At 45.4% G+C, this 20,700-nt stretch overlaps 9 protein-coding genes across 13 annotated transcripts; 2 read left to right on the top strand and 7 right to left on the bottom strand.

Moving 5' to 3' along the window:
- Window positions 1–13: 13 nt before the first annotated feature.
- RB195_010288 (uncharacterized protein) lies at window positions 14–508 on the bottom strand (the record flags this gene model as incomplete). The annotated part of the gene is made up of 1 exon (XM_064191215.1): window positions 14–508. The coding sequence occupies one exon, from the start codon at window positions 506–508 to the stop codon at window positions 14–16; it is 495 nt and encodes a 164-aa protein (XP_064048798.1).
- A 265-nt stretch (window positions 509–773) lies between these two features.
- Window positions 774–1,214, bottom strand: RB195_010287 (uncharacterized protein; the record flags this gene model as incomplete). Its single annotated transcript, XM_064191214.1, has 1 exon — window positions 774–1,214. The coding sequence occupies one exon, from the start codon at window positions 1,212–1,214 to the stop codon at window positions 774–776; it is 441 nt and encodes a 146-aa protein (XP_064048797.1).
- On the bottom strand, window positions 774–2,887 carry RB195_010286 (uncharacterized protein; the record flags this gene model as incomplete). 2 transcript variants are annotated; one of them, XM_064191213.1, is made up of 2 exons in its annotated part: window positions 774–1,308; window positions 1,365–2,887. In XM_064191213.1, the coding sequence occupies 2 exons, from the start codon at window positions 2,885–2,887 to the stop codon at window positions 774–776; spliced, it is 2,058 nt and encodes a 685-aa protein (XP_064048795.1). The 2 variants fall into 2 exon arrangements, with proteins under 2 accessions (XP_064048795.1, XP_064048796.1); XM_064191212.1 differs by lacking the exon at window positions 774–1,308 and having other exon boundaries at window positions 1,355–2,887.
- Window positions 2,888–6,699: 3,812 nt separating this feature from the next.
- Window positions 6,700–7,863, top strand: RB195_010285 (uncharacterized protein; the record flags this gene model as incomplete). 3 transcript variants are annotated; one of them, XM_064191209.1, is made up of 5 exons in its annotated part: window positions 6,700–6,711; window positions 6,963–7,094; window positions 7,256–7,448; window positions 7,553–7,665; window positions 7,732–7,863. In XM_064191209.1, the coding sequence occupies 5 exons, from the start codon at window positions 6,700–6,702 to the stop codon at window positions 7,861–7,863; spliced, it is 582 nt and encodes a 193-aa protein (XP_064048792.1). The 3 variants fall into 3 exon arrangements, with proteins under 3 accessions (XP_064048792.1, XP_064048793.1, XP_064048794.1); XM_064191211.1 differs by lacking the exon at window positions 6,700–6,711 and having other exon boundaries at window positions 7,038–7,094; XM_064191210.1 differs by lacking the exon at window positions 6,700–6,711 and having other exon boundaries at window positions 7,038–7,094; window positions 7,514–7,665.
- Window positions 7,864–12,505: 4,642 nt separating this feature from the next.
- On the bottom strand, window positions 12,506–14,679 carry RB195_010284 (uncharacterized protein; the record flags this gene model as incomplete). Of its 2 annotated transcripts, XM_064191208.1 has the most annotated exons (4): window positions 12,506–13,654; window positions 13,744–14,097; window positions 14,230–14,378; window positions 14,526–14,679. In XM_064191208.1, 4 exons carry the CDS (start codon window positions 14,677–14,679, stop codon window positions 12,506–12,508), a joined length of 1,806 nt encoding a protein of 601 aa, XP_064048790.1. The 2 variants fall into 2 exon arrangements, with proteins under 2 accessions (XP_064048790.1, XP_064048791.1); XM_064191207.1 differs by lacking the exons at window positions 13,744–14,097; window positions 14,230–14,378; window positions 14,526–14,679 and having other exon boundaries at window positions 12,506–13,606.
- A 169-nt stretch (window positions 14,680–14,848) lies between these two features.
- RB195_010283 (uncharacterized protein) lies at window positions 14,849–15,229 on the bottom strand (the record flags this gene model as incomplete). The annotated part of the gene is made up of 1 exon (XM_013450529.2): window positions 14,849–15,229. The coding sequence occupies one exon, from the start codon at window positions 15,227–15,229 to the stop codon at window positions 14,849–14,851; it is 381 nt and encodes a 126-aa protein (XP_013305983.2).
- Window positions 15,230–16,392: 1,163 nt separating this feature from the next.
- RB195_010282 (uncharacterized protein) lies at window positions 16,393–17,394 on the bottom strand (the record flags this gene model as incomplete). Its single annotated transcript, XM_064191206.1, has 1 exon — window positions 16,393–17,394. One exon carries the CDS (start codon window positions 17,392–17,394, stop codon window positions 16,393–16,395), a length of 1,002 nt encoding a protein of 333 aa, XP_064048789.1.
- RB195_010281 (uncharacterized protein) lies at window positions 16,393–17,533 on the bottom strand (the record flags this gene model as incomplete). Its single annotated transcript, XM_064191205.1, has 2 exons — window positions 16,393–17,363; window positions 17,416–17,533. 2 exons carry the CDS (start codon window positions 17,531–17,533, stop codon window positions 16,393–16,395), a joined length of 1,089 nt encoding a protein of 362 aa, XP_064048788.1.
- A 411-nt stretch (window positions 17,534–17,944) lies between these two features.
- RB195_010280 (uncharacterized protein) lies at window positions 17,945–18,343 on the top strand (the record flags this gene model as incomplete). The annotated part of the gene is made up of 1 exon (XM_064191204.1): window positions 17,945–18,343. The coding sequence occupies one exon, from the start codon at window positions 17,945–17,947 to the stop codon at window positions 18,341–18,343; it is 399 nt and encodes a 132-aa protein (XP_064048787.1).
- Between the last annotated feature and the right edge of the window lie 2,357 nt (window positions 18,344–20,700).

Below are 20,700 nucleotides of genomic sequence, written 5' to 3'. Positions count from 1 at the left end.
CTTCTTCTTCTTCCTAGCGTTTGTCCCGCGTTGTTGCAGGGTCCGCTTTTCTGCTTCTTGTCTTCCATTTGGTTCTATCCATTGCATCAGCCGTACACAAAGGTGCATCTATCATATCCAGCTTCACACGGTCTAACCAGCGAATCTTTGGCCTCCCACGCGGCCTCGCTCCTGAAACGTCGAGCTTCAGGGCGGTTTGGGCCACAGAATGTTCCTCTCGCCGCAAGACGTGACCGAACCATCTCAGTCGGGCCTCCTTCATCTTCTCAGTTATCGGAACGACGCCGAAGATGGAGCGCACAGTGTCGTTGGATACTTTCTCTTTTAGCGTTACACCTATTGTCCACCTTAACATCCGCATCTCCATAGCGTGTAACACTCTTTCCAAGGCTTTCGTCGTCGGCCAGCACTCGCATCCGTAAAGGGCAACAAGACGCACAACCGTCCTGTAGATCTTCCACTTCAGTCGAACAGGGACTTTCCTGTCGCACAGTACGCCTGTTGCCATTTTCCATTTCATCCATGCCGCATTAACACGTGCTCGACCTTTTTGATCAATGTCGCCTGTGGAAGTCACTTTGGATCCAAGGTACTTGAAACAGTTCACCTTGTTTAATTCGGTGCACGAATTGAACCATCCTCTATAATTGGTCCGCACTCCATGTACTCAGTTTTTGATGTGTTGAGGTGCAATCCATATTTTCCGCAACCGATCCTTCCAAGACTGTACTTGTTTCTGAAGATCACCTCGAGACTCCGACGCGAGCATGACATCATCGGCAAAGAGTAGAGTCCACGGATGCTGCTTCTGGATTTCCTTCGTTATCGTGTCCATGCACAGTGTGAACAGCAGAGGTGAGAAGGATGAACCCCCCTACTTGTACAGGGAATGGCCTGCTTGTTCCAGCAGCACATCGTACAACGCTGGTAGGCTTCGCATAAAGTAGCTTAGTCCACCGCACATATTCTTCTGGTACTCTATGCGACCTCATGGACATCCATAACAGCTCATGTGGGACACGGTCGAAAGCTTTCTCGAGATCGAGAAAAGCAAGATGCACACTGCGGTTCTTCTCTCGATGTTTTTCCAGGAGGATTCGGACAGCATGGATAGCATTTATAGTGCGGCAGTCCTTCACAAAGCCGCACTGGTTGAGTGAAACGCTAACAATTTTCCTCAGACGAGCTTCCAGGACACGCTCAAAAACCTTCATTGTATGGCAGAGCAGTCGTATAGGCCTGTACGAGGTGCAGTCAGCAATGTCTCCTTTCCCTTTCCAGGCACGGTCACGGAAGTTTGCCAAACGTCTGGAGTCCGTTCTTCTGCAACGATCTTGTTAAATAGAGTTGCGAGTCACATGGACCCTCGATCTCCTAGCAGCTTCCAGATATCAGCAGGTATGTCAGGACCGGTTGCCTTGTTCGACTTCATTTTTGCGAGGGCAGCACTGACTTCGACGGCAGTAATTGGTAGAACAGGACCCTCAACGCTGGGAACGGTTGGGATGGGAGGATGACAGAACTCTTCGTTACACAAGTGATTGTAGTACTCTCGCCACCTCTCCAGGATCTGACCAGAGCGGCGCAGAACGGCTCCATCAGCTCCCTTAACGATCTTGGTGTGCTCTATATCCAACGTTGAGCGATGACGCGCTCTGACTAAACGATACACTGCCCGCACGCCTTCTCTGGTATCAAGCATGTCGTACACAGCCTTGTAGCGGTCCGACTTCGCCTTGGAGACTGCTTTCTTAGCCTCCCTCTTCGCCGCTAGGTAAGCACCCCGATCTTCAGGCTGACGCGTCCTCCACCAGAGCTTATACTTGGACTTCTTCTCACGAATTGCCGCCTGAACTTCCTCGTTCCAAAACCACGTAGCCTTTCGTACCTTTGGCTTACCTAGAGTCGTCTTTCCCAGAGTGTTTTCCGCAGTCAAGCGTATAACGCTGGAAGTAGACGACCACATTTCCTCTACACTACGAGTAGGGTGGGGAAGTGTAGATGGAGCCACGGACGCGAAAAATACCTCCTTTCGATCCTTCAGATTCCACCATTTGATGCGCTGTGTTTCAGTCCTTGGATGTCTCTTCCTTGGACGGGAGATTTTCAAGTCCATAGCGAGCAGATGGTGTTGGGCAGCGACATGGTCTGTAGGGATGACTTTTGAATCCTGCAGAAGTCGGCGATCTCCTCGGCGTAACATCCAGAAATCTATTTGTGTTTCACGACCACCGCTGGTGTACGTGATCAAATGCGATTTTTTTTTTCGATACTGCGTGTTAGCAATGATCAAGTCACTTGCAACAGCATACTCCAGGATTCGCAACCCGTCGTCGTTACGAGCTCCATAGCCGTATCCACCATGACAACTCTCGAATCCGTCTTTCCGAGAACCGACATGTCCGTTGAAGTCTCCTCCGATTAAAAGTATTTCTTCGCTTTCCAGGGATTGGACGTACTGCTCCAGATCCTCCCAAAAGCTTGCCTTCTCTTCTTCACTACAGCCTGGCGCATAAGCAGAGACGAGTCGCAATTCCACTTCTCCTGTATCTACTTTTACAGCCATCAAGCGATCCGATAGTCGATCCACCGCTGTGACGCAATTTCTAAACGACTCGTTCAATATGATACCAACGCCATTGCGATTTGATGTGCCGTGGTAGATCAGCTTGTAGCCATCGCCTAATTCCCTTGCCTTGGAGCCTTTCCAGCGTGTCTCCTGTACACAGCATATGTCAACACGGCGTTTTCTGAGACTGTCTGCCAGTTCACGACTTCTTCCAGTAAGCGTCCCAACGTTAAGTGTTGCCAAGCGCACTGGACGTTGCTGGCGATGGCGGACTAACTTCTTTGGCCGGCTTCGTCCTCTAGCCGGTAGCCCTCGCATATTTGTCACATTGCCCGGGCGAGGACAATGCGCGTCGCTTCTGGGGTACGCCCTAGTTTCTGAAGAACACATAGTAGACATTAGCAGTATGACGCGACGGGGGTGTTGTCCTCGGTCGGCTTTTCGCACTAGCAAACTAGCAGTCTGGCACCGGAATCGTCGTACTACCTCCTCACTTAGCTAGCCTGTAGCCTTGGCCCAAGGATCGGGCTAGTAGCCGGACACCTTTGTGGCATGGTTGAACCTGCCGAGACGAAGTCTCGCCACCATAGCTGCCCGACGGCCAGGGCCACCGCTGCGCCGCTTTGAGGCGTGAGGTAGGATTTGCAGCAGAACTTTTCATTCCATGTTTTCAATTCTTATACGCGGTGTTGCTAACTACAAAGCAGTGTAAGTATTTGGTTTAAAAGCAGGTGAGTCGGAGATAACGTGTTTACCCCATGATGCGAGACCGTCTGCACACGCTTTTAACTTTTTAAGCCAGAAAATGCACTTCTTTAACGGTCTCCTGTAAAATGCTTATGCAAAAGCAATCATCATGATCGTGATCGTGCTATATAATAACGGGCTTAGCCTGTGTGTGTTAGTTTGTGTGTGTGTGTGTGCTGTGTAGTGTGTGTTTGTGTGTGGTGTGTGCATAAAGAAGAGTGTGACAGGTTCCATTGCGTCGGATTGGTGCGCAGGCGTAAGGAAGCTTTAAAATAAGGTGAGACGGCTCCCACGGCCTCGGATTGGTGCGATGGCGCCAGATAGCATAAAATTGGGTGAGACGGGTCCAACGGCGTGGAATTGTTGTGGTGTAGTAGTTTCGAGCAATAACTTCGTGTGGATGTCGCAAAAGGTAAATGAGGCGTTGAAACCGTTTCATATCCATGGCCACTTCACGTGTTGTGTTGTACCTCTATGACTTCTCCGTGTATTTATTTCCTAGTCCGTTTGCTTCAGGTTGGTAACATGCTTTCTTTAGAAAGTGGAAACGCACTTGCAAATGACTGTTAAATAGTAGCCAGCAGTTTACGTGATCTGACGTGGAACCATGTCTTTGCCAGTTTCAGTGTTTCACTGAGTTTGGGTTTCACGTGAGTTTCACTTCACGTCATTTCATATTAGCACATCATTGTGTAGTAACTCTTCGGGAAACACGTGGAAAACCTAAACTTCGAGTAATGCTTCTAAAATGTTTCTATATTATATTGGTACTGAAGGAGTGTTTAAAGTTGAAGTTTGAATGTGCTCTAAATGTAGAACTCACGCGTTTAGAAACAAAGATATGAAATCTTTTGTTCGGATTTATTTTCAAAAAAAAAAAGGAGAAAGAGTTGTTAGAAAAACACAGTTCTAATTTCACAGAAAATGCCACTACTATTAATTTTCATTTAGCTCATAGGGTGCAGCCCAAGTGAAGGGAATCCTTTCGCCCACCGTCCAAAAGTGAAGGGGGTAATTTCGCCAGCCGTTTAAAAGTGAAGGAGTTCCCTTCCCCAACCGCTCAATGGTGAAGGGGGTCAGAGCAGCGGCTCCGTCTATCGCATCTATGAAAGCGAGCGAAGCGAACACCACAGAAAATCTGAAGTCCGGCTTTAGCCGTTGAGTAATAATTAGAATAAATTGGTTAGTGAGCCCTGCATTGTAACACATGACAGTGAAGACAATAATATTTGAAGATGAATTGCAGTTTGCATCCACATCTCTGACATCGATTTGGTATATGTAGATTTGGCTAAACAAAATTTCGGCGCTCATTATTGATATGAACTTGTAAGAAAGGACGTTTAGTACATTACTAGTAAGAAAGGACGGTTAGTACATTACTACTATTTACTTTATTCGAATCGGATGTGGTAGAGTGTTCCCGGAAACTCGCGCATAGTGAACTTGGCGCGAAAACAGATCTTATATGATCTTATATGGATCATGATATTGTACAGTATTTTAATCTTTGAAATCTTCCGATGTTTTTGTTACGAAGCATTATTTTGAGTAAAACTATTCGGGACGGATATAGTTAAAAAAAATTGTTGTTGTGTTTAAACTCATCTTCGCCCTAGGCTACGAATAAGAGGATAGAGGATGAAGTTCTGCGGCTAATCAACAGTGGGATGGAGTGCTTAACGGTTAGAATCCACATCTCTTGCGACAACTTATCATTAGAGAAGTAGGTGGCAACGATGATCGCACTCCACAGCAGTTCACAGCATCAGCAGACCATTGCGCTGCTCCTACTTGAAACCCCATCCAACTCAGCATTCCAACTCGCTTATGAGCAAAGAAGCTTAAGGCTTGCAGTAGAGAAGTACTACTATCATCCTGCAGATTTACAAAGATAGAGAACATCAGCGTTAAATTATGCTCTACTATTTTTTATTTGTAGCACTATGGTTAAAGCTCCAAATGTTTGGATATTTTTTGTTTTTCTTTAACTTCTTATCCAAACTACATACAGATTTGAATTCCTCTTTCATTTTTTTTTTAGTATAAAGTAGTAAAAGTAGTAGTTTTAGTATATAATTAATGGATTGATAAGGTAGATCTATTCTCATTTGATTTTCAGCTACTGATCGTCTAATAATATGCGAAAAATGTCTCGCAACAACAAGATAAGATACCTCTGCAGATGTATCTTAGGAAAGCATACTCGATGGTTAATCGGCGTTATACTGATTCTACACTGTTTTGGAATATTGATTAGTCGAGCATGAAGGTGTATCCATAGATTGCTGGCGAAACGTAACAAACAGAAGATGATGAACAGAGTAAAACATGAGAATTGAACGTTAAATGATGACAGCTTACTTTCTGTCTCTATACGGAGCAAACTATTAAATATTAACTAAATTAACTGTTTGTACCCCAGAAATCGACTATGGCTTACATCAACTTTTACTGGCAACGTTTGGGAGCTTTGAGTGAAACTCTCAAGATGCGAAAGCGGAAGGCCAAAACTCTCCTTAGGTGGTAATTGACACTTTTCATGAGAGGAACGAATAACATCCCACTCTCTGTTCTGTTAAGTAAATAATGAACTTTCCATTTATTTTCCTATACTCCTATAAATATTTCAATGTCTTTTTTTTTGCACGAGTTGCACTTTTCAACATTTGCAACGGTGCTAGCTCTACATTTTCAGAACGTTCTCAGAAGCAAATATCATCTGTTATTGCATTAGAAAAAAGACTCCAGTGAGATAAACACGGATAAATGGCACAAGCAGGTCCAGTATATTTCTGCTCCGGCCTGATGACATCCTACTCTACAGATTCGGCTGCACCTAATCGGCTGTGGATTCCTAACTGCCCGTCCTCCGTTAGGATGAAGCAAAGTGTTCAACTCCAACACTGCTGGCCGTAGGCTCTGATGTGAAGTTCTAGAGACAGAGGCCGCAGAACCTGATATAGAGTTTCGGGGCACGTTTTGATGGCCAAGTTACCTACAATGACCTTATGAGAGGCATAATCTTCTCTGTAGAACTTCTCTAGGTCGGAAAACTTCGATATCCCCTCCTGCGCGATCTTGGGAGGTTAGCGGAGAAGATTGTCAGAGCTGGAATTCATCTAGATTTCAATCCTCAAAGTCCGATTTTCAAAGAAATGCCCGGATTTAGTTGTTCGAGGACATTGATGTCCATTGTTGTACTAATGTCGACGAGAGCACAAAATTCACCGATCCTTCTAATTTGCATGTTACTATTAACATTTCTCTTCTTATGTCATGCAGAATAGCGTTCAGTGGGTGATGTCGCCTGATCTCGGTCAGCCCGATGACACATCACAGCCGATTATTTTTCCGTTTCAACTACCTAGACTACTCTTGTGATGGTACTGCACGTGCGTTTTGGTTAGATTCATGTTGGTTTATCGGTGACCTCTGCAATAGAAATTTTCTGAAAACATTCTAGCGGCAAAATTTTCTAGGGTACGAATGGCTACGATTAGAGCCAGTACCTTGGTTTTTTGTCATAATTTTTTTATGTGGACGAAAAAAGGATTGATGAGTTTTCTGAAATCTGAAGCCATGCTACCTTTGCAGAAATTTGTTTAGGACAATTGATATTCAGTAGTAATTTAATTATATTAAGGTTACGGAGATAGACGATCTGAACAAATTCAAAAGAATCGACAAATTGCCTCACGCGAACGATTCTAGCAGTGCGATGAACTATTCTATTGTCTACGAGACACCGAAGTCACGCAAAACTCACAAGCTTGAGGTTGTTACCAAATGACACTTTCGCCATAGTCTTTTTTCTCACGAATTTTCCGAGTAAGTTATTTCTACGTGTATCACATGGCATCGTATACCATATATTAAGATAAGCTATTGAATGAGAATCGAAGATAAGCTTGTTGTTCCACAAATCATTTCTTGAAGAACTCCGCTGCTGATCCAGCAAATGACTTTATCGTGCCAGCAATGGATAGAATGAGACCTTACGGATATGGAGTTCCAGTAGTTGAAGCAACTGAGGAGGATAGATCCATGACTGGAAAAAAGTTGTCTGCAAGAACTCGTCAACACTCAGAAGCATTCTATGATATTCTGCGAGGTCACCAGCTGCAAAGAGGTACATACGCAGTTGTTGATTGCACACGGTTGTGCCAAGAATCTTTTTAATAACTCTTGCTGTAGTGATGAACAACTCGTGTAACATCAGTATAATTATCAAAGGTGATGTAACTCCGGACCACCAGAGCTCTACCGACGATACTGGGATCTTACGGCGATCGTCTGAAAGAAAGAGATGTCCACGACGTACATTTTCGCCGCACTCTTGCAGCCGAGTTCGTCTTTATATTCTCACAACAGTTACTACCTAACGGAAATACAAAACTATGTGCGTATTGCAGAAGAGGGAAAATGGACTGCTCATGGTAGGCACTGTTCATCGACGTTTGAAATTTACGGTTGAGTGTCCGGACGGTCCTTCAAAGGGAATGTTGGACCATGTCAGAATCGATGTGGAGAAGCCGACCTTCTGAAATGTTGAATATCACGAGCGCTGATTAGTTATCAACTTGACGGCAATATCATTCTTGAATATTAGTAACGTATAACATCTAGAGGTAGAGGGGAATGCCAGTCGCAATATTATTGATGAATACCATCAACACAGGTTTTTTTGTATTTGTGTACGTTTTTGTATTAGCCATATTTGCTTCTCTTTTGTGGCTTGTAAACCAGTGCAACAGAGATTGGAGTATTGCTTCAAATTTGATATTCTTCTAGCAGTTATCTGTGACACACAAAAAGATATTGTGTGTATATGTAGAGGTATTTGTCTCCTTTCTTTATCTCTGGTTATCATAATCTGATTTTGCAGAGAGTACTTTTATAAGTTCATTGTTTAATTGAAAATATTTGAAGAAATAATTGAGAGCACTTTTATGAATGCTACTGCTATTCAGAGAGTAAGAAGAAAATAAACAGTTGAATAAAACCATAACGCAGTACTTGTTGAGAACATCAAGACATCGGAGAGCAAGAGATCACTGCATCCATGTTTTTCTTCCCTTGATTTCTTTACAAGCCATTCAAGAGTAAAGTATAGATGTGTACGTTTAATGTATATCTTCTTTCTTATGAGGTGAAGGAAGATTACGTTATTTTTTGATACTCATGTCAATTGCAAATGTTGAATTGTTCATGTGAAGTTGAAGCATTTTTCAGCTACAATTGAGGTGGACGGACTCGCTTTGTTTTCAACTATGTAGCATGTTTAAAGTCAAGCGGAAGAATTGGCTGGGCAAAGCTGGGCAACAATTTTTCCTTCAGAATCCGACTCCTCCATTTTTTCATTTTTTTTTTTCAGTGTTAGTGGACACACTGCTGTTCAATGAGATGTATTCTTAATAATATTCTGTTTTTAGTACTGATGAATTATGGGACTCTTTGTGTCAAAAGTTTTTTTTTCTTCGTATTGGTACCAACATGGTGGATCTTGGTATAGTCTCTTTATTTCCAATGGACGTAGAATACGGATCACACTTACCTTTGTTCGGGTTCGTAATTGTGATGATATTTGGCTTTGCACAGTTGGTTACATTGCATATCTACACAGGAATAATTTTCCAACAACTCCCAAGTATCGACGTTTTACCGTGGAAGTCGATGGTATAGTAGAGGGAGTCGAATTGTCGAGCACAGCGACATTAGTAGGATGATTGAAAGACTGTATCCCGAAAAGTGTCTATCTCTAGAAAAATGGATCATTATAGAGGACAACAGCTTGTCACAATATGGATGTATTCATTCACAAATGGACAAAACACGGAATACGGAATCATGAAGGAAATTGGAGTGTGGTTTCTGCCACAAGTAGGGTGTGCCTCATGCGAGATACAGGAACACTGTCCATCAGTTCACTCAACTTTCGGTTATCGTTTGTTGAGCAGTGATCTAGGAGGCTAGTAAGTAAAACTGGGCTGGGCATGGTCGTCTGTATCGCGGGAACTTTTCTTTAGTATCTAAGACCGGACGTGCTACCGAGAGTTCTTCGGGAGGGCCACTGTGTTCTTGTCGTCGCTCACTCTAATTGCGAAAGGGCTACATCAATTTCCGCTCATGACGGCACCAGTTCTATTTTTAGAACAAAAGCGGATATGATATGAGTGTTATTAAAAATGGGTAAAAAGAAAATTAAAATTCATTCTCTTCTTGCATTTCATTATGATCGCCGGTATACTTAGAAGTCTGCGTGCTTTGCATATTTCGAACTAACTATACCATTCGGTTGACTTTCTTCTTGCTGTACTTTAATAATATGGTTATTTGGAATACTTAGAATCTCAGATTAGGACTTGTGTTTATGACAGCCAAGCTATGAGTTCCAACAAAACTTTGTTCCAATCATCCATGAAAAAACGAGTTACAGCTGCTTTGTTTATACGTTTGCTGTGGCTTAGGATCATCAAAAAATAGAAGAGTCTTCACTTACATTACTTCATACTTTCAAGTTTGAACGTCCGGGTAATGCCGGACATCAGATTGTAGTGCACACTCTGCTTGTCACACGTTTCACTGGTCAATGGAAATTAAACGTTATGACATTTTCTGTAGAATTAACTTGTATTTTTTCCTAGCAATGCTTTCTTCGTTCTTTTTTTGTTCAGAAATTCGAGCATTGCTGAAATGATGATGAAATGAAATGTGGATTGGATAGGTTTCTTCCTGAATCCATCAGTACTACATTTGGAGAGTATTCGAACCTCAGTTTACACCTATATTTCCTTGATACTGCCAAAATTTAGAAACGTATTTGAAATATGACCCAGCCGGTGCAACTGCTAGAGTGGCACTGATGAGTTACTTGATAATGATGATATCGATCATCCTTATTTACACAAACCTTATCACAAACAATTCATTCAAGAGTGATTCAAGAGTGCGGCGGACAACGCCCTCCCCACTCATTCAGTCGTTCACATTCCTTTGTACCTTCCTCTGTTCTGAATTGTATAATAAACCAGTCTGAACGTCCGGCTAAATCCGGACTTCAGACTTGTTGTGGTGTTTGCTTCGCTCGCCTTCACTGATCAACGAAAATTAATATTAGTGCCATTTTCTGTGAAGACTTGTGTATCTCCAACAATCTTTCTTCTTCTTTTTTGTTATAAAGGCGAAAGATTTCACAGTTTTCTTTCTAAATGCTAATAAATTCTAATAAATAGTCCACTGAACCATCTTTTCGGTCTGTTCGAATAGGGAATTGAAAAGTTAAGTTTCTAGCACCCACTCATTCGTTCCATTCCGTTTTGAAGCGGAGGGCAGAAATTCTCTGTAGCTTGTAGATGATGATCATCAAGCAGCCTCGCATCATTTTTTTCTCTTGAAGGCAACACCACGATCTGGGGTGGTACGGATTTCAGGTGGGGTATCCGTGTACAGAGTCGTAGATTATGGAGACTGGGGTGGTTCCGCTCATCTCTCCTCGAATCACTGCAAACAGCTACCTCCAGAGTGCCGTTTTATACGACGCCATGTATTGCAACGCTCCACCTCTTGCGCCGCCTCCCCCCTGCGATTCGTCGGAAATCAATTCGGACTGCCCGATAGGCAGTGGAGGAAGCTACACGTGCAGAGGTGACGCGCTGCTATAGAAGGCATCGTAAAAACAGCATTCAGGGGTCGGCTGCTTGCAGTGATTCAGCGAGAGATGCTGAACTACCCCCGTCCATATAATCTCCGACCGCGTATACGGATGCTCCACCTGAAATCCGCACCAACTCAGATTCGTGGTCTGCTGCCTTTATTAGGGTGTTCGGAAAGTATTTGCCGAAAATTTCGCAGTAGCACAGATTTTTTGAGATGTTCTGGAAGTTCCCGTTTTAAATATCATGACATATAATAACGAGCTTAGTCCGTGTGTGTGTGTGTGTGTGTGTGTGTGTGTGTGTGTGTGTGTGTGTGTGTGTGTGTGTGTGTGTGTGTGTGTGTGTGTGTGTGTGTGTGTGTGTGTGTGTGTGTGTGTGTGTGTGTGTGTGTGTGTGTGTGTGTGTGTGTGTGTGTGTGTGTGTGTGTGTGTGTGTGTGTGTGTGTGTGTGTGTGTGTGTGTGTGTGTGTGTGTGTGTGTGTGTGTGTGTGTGTGTGTGTGTGTGTGTGTGTGTGTGTGTGTGTGTGTGTGTGTGTGTGTGTGTGTGTGTGTGTGTGTGTGTGTGTGTGTGTGTGTGTGTGTGTGTGTGTGTGTGTGTGTGTGTGTGTGTGTGTGTGTGTGTGTGTGTGTGTGTGTGTGTGTGTGTGTGTGTGTGTGTGTGTGTGTGTGTGTGTGTGTGTGTGTGTGTGTATGTGTATGTGTTGTGTATGTGTTGTGTAGTGTTGTGTTGTGGGGTTTGTGTGGGGGGAGTGTTGTGAGTGTTGTGTTGTGTTGTGTTGTGTGTGTGTGTGTGTGTGTGTGTGTGTGTGTGTGTGTGTGTGTGTGTGTGTGTGTGTGTGTGTGTGTGTGTGTGTGTGTGTGTGTGTGTGTGTGTGTGTGTGTGTGTGTGTGTGTGTGTGTGTGTGTGTGTGTGTGTGTGTGTGTGTGTGTGTGTGTGTGTGTGTGTGTGTGTGTGTGTGTGTGTGTGTGTGTGTGTGTGTGTGTGTGTGTGTGTGTGTGTGTGTGTGTGTGTGTGTGTGTGTGTGTGTGTGTGTGTGTGTGTGTGTGTGTGTGTGTGTGTGTGTGTGTGTGTGTGTGTGTGTGTGTGTGTGTGTGTGTGTGTGTGTGTGTGTGTGTGTGTGTGTGTGTGTGTGTGTGTGTGTGTGTGTGTGTGTGTGTGTGTGTGTGTGTGTGTGTGTGTGTGTGTGTGTGTGTGTGTGTGTGTGTGTGTGTGTGTGTGTGTGTGTGTGTGTGTGTGTGTGTGTGTGTGTGTGTGTGTGTGTGTGTGTGTGTGTGTGTGTGTGTGTGTGTGTGTGTGTGTGTGTGTGTGTGTGTGTGTGTGTGTGTGTGTGTGTGTGTGTGTGTGTGTGTGTGTTTGTGTGTGTGTGTGTGTGTGTGTGTGTGTGTGTGTGTGTGTGTGTGTGTGTGTGTGTGTGTGTGTGTGTGTGTGTGTGTGTGTGTGTGTGTGTGTGTGTGTGTGTGTGTGTGTGTGTGTGTGTGTGACCGACTGCAATATCGTTCGACGAACTGAAGAATCTGGCGGAGCAGCATTCCTATGAAGGTGTGCGGAATTTTGCTGCCAGTCTTGGCTGTTCGCTGTCCACCGTGATCACCGTAGACTGCAATCTCTCGGAATGGTGAAAAAGCTCGGTCAGTTTCTCCCACATGCATTGAGCGACGGTAACCGCCAAAGACGCATGGACATCTGCACTCAGCTGCTCTCCAGAAGCCGCAGGTTCGACTGGCTGGACACCGTTATCACTTGACTTGACTTGACTTGACTCCCGTTGATTTTCGAACTGGTCGAGCGGGCGCCAGTAGTTCTTCCATTTGTCCCGATCGCGTGCCAGAGTAGCCCAGTGGTTCCTCCTTTCGCGTGGGACACGAAGAGCATCATATTTTTCTTTGAAGGACTTCGTGAAGAAATCTGACCATCGGGTCGGCGGTCTTCCTGTAGTGTGCTTACGGGGAACCCAGTCTCTCACGGCTCTGGTCCAACGGTTGTCATTAAAGCGCATCACGTGTCCGGCCCACTTTATTTCATTTTCCTTGGCAAACGTGGCGGCGTCTCTAATCTTCGATCGTTGACGTAGGAGAGAACTTCGAATCCCGTCCCTCACTTTCGTGAAACGGGATACTCCTAGCATCACTCTCTCAATTGCACGTTCAATGACGCTCACCGCGTTTTCTTCCTGCTTGCGAAATGCCCAGGTTTCCGAAGCATAGGTCAAAGCAGGAAGTACGGTGGTGTTGAAGAGGTGAGCACGGAGCCGGGTGTTCCTGGTCTTCTCCACTACATCCTCGATGCTCTTATACGCTCCCCAAGCCGCTCGTCTCCTCCTGCCCAGCTCGGGGATCAGGTCGTTCATCATGTTCAGTTCCCGACCCAGATAAACGTAGCTGGTGCATTCGGATATGTTTGTTCCGTTGAGCGTGAATGGGGCATCCGAGACCCATCCGTTCCGCATGAACATCGTCTTTTGTAGATTCAGCTGAAGACCGATGCATCCACATGTTTCGTCGAATTTGGTCAGCATTCGTTCCGCTTGGCTGATGCTAGGTGTTATCAATACGATGTCATCAGCAAAGCGCAAGTGGTGTAGCTGCCGACCGTCGACCTTCACTTCCATGTCGTCCCATTCCAACTTTCGCATTGCATTCTCGAGAGTGGCTGTGAATATTTTGGGTGAGATTGTGTCACCCTGTCGGACCCCCTCTTCACGCCAATGATGATATTCTTGTAGAATGGCGCAACTCCGGTCGTGAAGTTACTGTAAAACTCTTGAAGTACCTTTATGTACTGAGTAGGGACGCCTTGGTTGTCCAAGGCTTCCACGACCGCTTCCGTCTCAACTGAGTCGAAGGCCTTCTTTAAATCGATGAAGGTGAGACAGAGCGGCATCTTGTACTCTCGTGATACCTCGATGAGTTTCGAAACAGTGTGAATGTGGTCAATCGTGCTGAATCCTTTTCGAAACCCAGCTTGCTCGCATGGCTGTCCTTCATCCAAAACTTCTTCAATCCTAGTGAGTATCACTCTTGTAAAGAGCTTGTAGATGACGGACAGTAAGCAGACAGGGCGATAGTTGCCGATGTCATGTGGATCTCCCTTTTTATACAACAACACGGTCTCGCTGTTCTTCCCCTGTTTAGGGACCTTGCATTCCGGCAGGTAACGCGTAAAGAATCACGCCAGGGTGCTGATGAGAACTGGCAGAAGATTCCTCAGATGTTCAGATCTTATTCTGTTGGAACCAGGTGCCGCACAATTTCTTACCGTCATGATAGCATGTCGTACTTCGGACGGGAGAACCTCTGGAAAGACATGTCCGTCTTCCCTTAGATGGTGAGGAGGCAGGTGGACAAGGCTGTCGAAGAGATCAGAGTAGAAGCCGTGGATGATTTTCTCCATTGATCTTCTTGATGCTACAATTGTTTCATTTGGATTCCGAAGAGCACTCATCCTCGTATTACGATTGGCGAATTCTCGACGGGTGTAGCGAATGATTTTTCCCCTTGTGAGCTCAAACGTGAGTTCCTGGTTGTCTGCTGCTCATGCAGCTCCACGCTGACGTATCAGCTCTAGAGTTTCCGGAGACAGGTGTCTCTTGGTGGTTTCAGAACTCTGAGCCTTCTTCGAGCAGTCATGAAGATGTTCAGCGTGATGTCGTATTCCTTGTCGATGTTGTCCATTGCAGGATCTTCCCAAAAGCCACAGCGGCGACATCAGTCAGGCAGAACCTTTTAGTGACAGTGATGTGGTCAATTTCATAAAGGCACTCTCCACTGGGTGCACTGCGTAACTTCCACTTCCAGTGTAGAGAATAGGACTTCTGGAATTGCGAGTTCCCATCGATGGTCCTAATCGTCATGATGAACTTCCCCTGTTCGTTTTCTTAGAGGTTGGATATATGAAGTTCCTCTGGCGTTCTTCTGGGGCCAATTTTGGCGCCAAAATCACCAACAACGACCTTGTAGAAAGTGTGGTGTACTCTGTAGAACTTCTCTAGGTCCATATAGAAAGATTCCACTTTTTCCCCTTCGTAGCTTGATGTTGGAGCGTACGTGGCCAAGATAGCCAAAGTTGGGATTGGACCACATCTTCTCATCCGCAGACGTCCGAGTCGGGTCGCAAGTTGTTCGAAAGAGTCTATGTTTTTTGCCATACTCGTGTTGACGAGGACGCCAACTCCACCAACACCTCTACTGTTCCATGTTCCTAAGAACAGTTCTTCTTCAGTATCATACACGGCATTCAGCGGGTGGTGTCGTCTCATCTCGGTCAGTCTGATGACGTCGTAAACTAAACTTAAACTTCCTGGCTTGCATCACCAGATTTTCAAAGCACGTATCCGATGCAGGCGTTATAAATACAGATTGTCATTCTAGTCCTTTTCCGTTTCGGTAGCCTGACTCCTGCAATTCCATCCTTCCTGCCGCTACCGTACCAAGCTTCCCTCCGGAACCAGGAGACTCTTTCTTATTACTGTAACATGCGTAAAATTTTAAAATCCATGGGCAGGTTGCAAGCCTTTGTCCCTTGAGTTTTTGGGAAAACGTTGCGTTCTTCCGGAGTGGACAGGTGTAGTATATTTGTTGGAGGCGACTCCAATACGCCTCCCTTGCACCTCCCAGTCACTTGAATGGAGGCTTTTGAGCAGACCTGACGTGCGGGTTACAAGGATTTTATGAGTCACTCCTGGCACAGCAGAAACAGAGAGTCCATCCCTTGAATCTACCTGCGTTTCAGTGAAGGCACAAGGTTGCTTTTGGTCTGCAATTATCCCCTATCCGCCACTCTTGGATGCTCCACGTAGCCTCGCGACTAACCGGCTGTGATTCCTAAGTGAGGGAGATCCGTGGGTTCTGCTGCCAAGTCGTGAAGATGATAAATTTAGCAAGGACTTCCGAAATCAATTTAGACCAGCAAGAAGTCTCATGAAGCCTCCGCAAAACATATCAATACTGCTTGCTTGCATGACTGTCCTTCATCCAAAACTTCTTCAATCCTACTGGGTATCACTCTTGTAAAGAGCTTGTAGATGACGGACAGTAAGCAGACAGGGCGATAGTATGTCATGTCGCTCTCCCTTTTTATACAACAACATGGTCTCGCTGTTCTTCCGCTGTTTAGGGACCTTGCATTCCGACAGGTAACGCGTGAAGAATCACGCCAGGGTGCTGATGAGAACTGGCGGAAGATTCCTCAGATGTTCAGATCTTATTCTGTTAGAACCAGGTGCCGTACGATTTCTTACCGACATGATAGCATGTCGTACTTCGGACGGGAGAACCTCTGGAAAGACATGTCCGTCTTCCCTCAGATGGTGAGGAGGCAAGTGGACATGGCTGTCGAAGAGATCAGAATAGAAGTCGTAGATGATTTTCTCCATCCCCCTTCTCGATGCAATGGCTGTTCCCTTTGGGTTCCGGAGAGCAGTCATCCTCGTCTTGCGACTGGCGAAGTCTCGACGGGCATAGCGGATGCTTTTCCCCGCCTCTGCAGCTTCAGCCAGCACTTCTGCTCTTCTCTCTTTAAGGTCTTCCCTCGGCAAAGCCTTGCGAGCTCGGACGTGAGTTCTTGGTTCCCTGCGGCTCGTGCTGCTCCACGCTGGCGTATCAGCTCAAGAGTTTCAAGAGACAGGCGCCTCTTGGTGGTTTTAAAACTCTCAGCCTTCTTCGCGCAGTCGTGAAGGTGTTCGACAAGCCGGTCATATTCCTCGTCGATGTTGTCCATTGCGGAATCTTCCCAAAAGCCGGCTAACGTAGCGAAGAGATCCCAGTTGATGACAGTTCTGGGATTTCTCCCTCTGAACTTGGCGGCTTTCTCCGCTCTCCTTGTGAAGGAAAATTTTCCTCGGAGGAGGCGATGGTCCGATCCCGTATAGAAATTTGGTACAACACCGACGTCCGTCAGGCAGAACCTTTTATTGACGATGATGTGGTCTATTTCATTACGGTACCCTCCACCGGGTGACTCCCACGTCCAGCGTAGAGAGGAGGGCTTCTGGAACTGCGAGTTCCCATGGATGGTCTTAGTCGTCATGATGAACTCGGAGAGCCTCTCCCCCTGGCCGTTCCATTGTAGGTCGTGGGTCCCGATGTGAAGTTCCTCCGGCGTTCTTCTTGGACCAACTTTGGCGTTGAAATCGCCAATTATGACCTTGTAGAAGGCATGATCTTCTCGGTAGAACTTCTCCAGGTCCATAAAGAAAGCTTCGACTTCTTCTTCATCGTAGCTTGATGTTGGAGCGTAAGCGACGAAGATAGTCAAAGCTGGTGTTGGACCACATCTTCTCATCCGCAGACGTCCGATTCGGGTCGTAAGTTGTTCGAAAGAGTCGATGTTCTTTGCCATATTCGTGTTGACGAGGACGCCAACTCCACCAACACCTCTACTGTCGCATGTTCCTAAGAACAGTTTCAGTTTCTCCAGTTTCATATACGGCGTTGAGAGGGTGACGTCGTCTCTTCTCGGTCAGTCCGATGACGTCGTACTTGATCTTCTTGGCTTGCATCATCAGATCTTTGATGGCCGCTTCCGATGTAAGCGTACGTGCGTTATAAGTACAGATCGCCATCCTAGTCCTTTTCCGTTTCGGTAGTCTACATGACTCCTGCAACCCCGTCCTACCTGGCGCTACCGTACCAGGCTTTCCTCCGGAATCAGGAGACTCTTTCCTATTACTGTGTTTTGCATAAAAATTTTAAAACCCATAGGGAGGTTGCAAGCCTCTAGTCCCATGAGTTTCTGGGAGAACTTCCGTCTTCCCGGAGTGGACATGTGGAGCTTATTTGTTGGAGGCGACTCCAAACCGCCTCCCTTGCACCTCCCAGTCACTTGATTGCAGGCTTTTGGCCGGACCGACGTGCGGAATATAAGGATGTCATAAGTCAGTCCTGGCTCTGCAGAAACAGGGAGTCCATCCCCTGAATCCACCTGCGTCTCTGGGCAAGCACAAGGTCGCTTTCAAATCCATGAGAAGAAGGTCATGCTGAGCGTCTGGTGGGGAGTTCATGGAATCTACCGTTTCGAACTGCTGCCAGACAACACGACAGTTACTGCAGAGGTCTACTGCGCTCAACTGCAAAGACTGGCCGACAAGATCCGCAAGGAGCACCCGAAGCTCGACAACGTTCGCCTGCTGCACGATAACGCGCGCCCTCACATCGCGAAAAAGCCTTCTCAGAAAATTCTGGAGATGATGGGATGGGGAGGAGGAGGATGGGAAGTTCTACCGCACCAACCGTACAGCCCGGACCTGGCACCGAGCGACTACCACCTCTTCCGATCGCTTCAGCATCACCTGGAAGATAAGCGCTACGATGATCGTGACCACTTCGAAAATGTCCTTAGGGCTTTCTTCGCCTCCAAGTCGCCGAAGTTCTAGGCCAAACGAATCCGTGATCTAGTGAGACGTTGGCAGAAGGTTGTCGATGTTGATGGAGATTATTTCGTCGAATAATAAAATGTTAAAAAGTTGTGTTGTTTTGAAATTTTGCCGTATTTCGGTAGATACTTTTCGAACACTCTAATAGTTACTGCAAGACAATTTGCGGCATCTAGTATCACCTTGTGTACTTTCTTTCATCAGGCATGACAAGTTGTAGGAGATGGGTCGTAGTGCTGTGCAGATGGTAACCGGTAACCTCGCATGCGTTTTTTGAGGGTCCTTTTTTGTGAATAGCAATTGTTTGCCCGGAATTCCACCCGTTTTGCATCCTTTTTTTTTCGGAAATTTCTGCGCTGCTAAAATTACATGAAGAAAGCAACTACCAGCCCAAAGTATAATAAAGAATAAAGTGATCGGCGTCCAAGTCCTTATGAGGATGCGCCTATGTCTTCGAAATCAACACAGACTTCGTTTGAGGTTTATTAACGCGCGTGCAGCCTTGCAATGACTTTCGGAGACGAGCCGATGTGTCAAGGCAGCAGTCAGTTCTTATCCTCCCAGACAAATCTGGTACCAATTTATCAAAGCTAGAGGGACGAACCATTTAGTTGGCACTAGAGCAGTTTTGAACCATCAAAAGCCACGTGCAGTCGCAGTCGAACCAATTACCGACTGCGCCTAAGAAAGACAAAAAAAATTTGGTGTGGTAGCCCACCAATGAGGACGTCAGGAGATAGATGCAAAATTCGAAGGTGGGGAAAGTTTTCAGTAGAACTCATTTGTAATCGTTTCCATCTCACTGATAAAGAATGCAAAGTAGTCTTCGTTCAACGAAGCTGTTAGCACTAAGAGCACTATATCAGATGGCTGGATAAGTTGATGCCTGATTTTTGTAGTTGGGATTAAAATGTATTGTATGGTTGAAGTCCGGCATTTTTGTTTACCCTCCTGCATCCATCATATGGTGTCTTGTGTCCCTTTATTCTCATCTAACGTTGAAATATGTTGATTGTTCCGGGGGTTTTCCCAAATGGAGAACGAAAAGATGCATCTGCGGCATATAATGGTGTATGAATTTCGGTAACTCTACAAAAACATTCTGGACTTTTACGTGCATCGTGCCTCCGCTTTACGGACAGATAAGAATTGGATTGGAATTTTTTGAATTCCTAAATGGAGATTTCACTCTGGAAGATCAACCCCCTCTGGAAGATGCCCTTTTGACATTAATGACGAATTTCTGACTACCTTAGTACAACTTGTTCTCCTTTGCACTGCCACCAGAATTTCCTTCTCCTTTTATATCCAGAGGTCCTCCTACATAACTTGTCTGCTGCTGGTGTTTGCTGGCGACTGTTCGATGCATTTGGATGAAGCCTCAACGTCATTTCTTTTCCGGGCGTTTCCTGGTAGATCCCGAAACTCGGCCCAATTTCGTCGTACTGGGGTCAAGGTACGTTCAATACGACCACCAGTCTTTTGAGAGGCAGGTCGCAGTCTACATTCGACTTCTATTCTTCAAATGTAGTTTTCTGCCTCACAATCTTGTACAAATAGACATTCTATTCCATCCTGGGGCGAGTGTGTCAGAGGTCCGTTGTATCCACGCGGTCGGTGGTTCGAAATGGCCCTAGTGCTAACCAAGCCTTTCATCCCTCTGGCGTCGATACCAGACTTGTCTGGGAGGATAAAAAGACTGACTTGGTTATCAGCTGACACTCGCAGGACACTGTGTAGGCGAACGCGCTTCAAAACCTCAATGATTACGAATTGCAGTAAATCGTGTTGGCGCAGCCAAATTGGTTTTATACGCCGGTGACGTTATCTCTACTTATCCTTTTTGTTCCATTCTGAGGCTAAAAAGTATTTTTGTTCGAAGGAGACAGTGATGAAAATCACTGTAGAATGATGATACCACAGGGAAACTAAATAGTCATTTTACGCGTGCTGAATTTCTGCAGGAATCAGATGGGGCAGGTACGTGAATGAATATCATCGTGAATGAATAGAGGACGATTTCCATATCCACCGACGATGATCTTTGATCACGAAAAGAGGATTCCCGTGAAAGATGTACGCTGCAATGGCTAGTGTTTTATGAGAAGTTTGATTTGAAGTTCAAGCTTGCTGAAATCAAAATGCAAATCAAGAAGAAACGAGTTCAAAGAAAGTTAGACTATCTTCTTGACAACAGGGATTGAACAACACAAAAGTTCTTTTGTTGTAAGACAATTTTTTCGGGCTTTATTTGTCATGAACAAGTGGTACTTGGGAACTTTTCTCAACCTAGCGAATCTATCAACAAGGTTTTGCAATTCTTCGAAGTTTTGAGTTACTATCCTTAAAAAAACTTC

Source organism: Necator americanus, chromosome III (genome assembly GCF_031761385.1).
Source record: "Necator americanus strain Aroian chromosome III, whole genome shotgun sequence".
NCBI lineage: Eukaryota > Metazoa > Nematoda > Chromadorea > Rhabditida > Ancylostomatidae > Necator > Necator americanus.
This window is presented reverse-complemented; position numbering and strand designations above follow the sequence as displayed.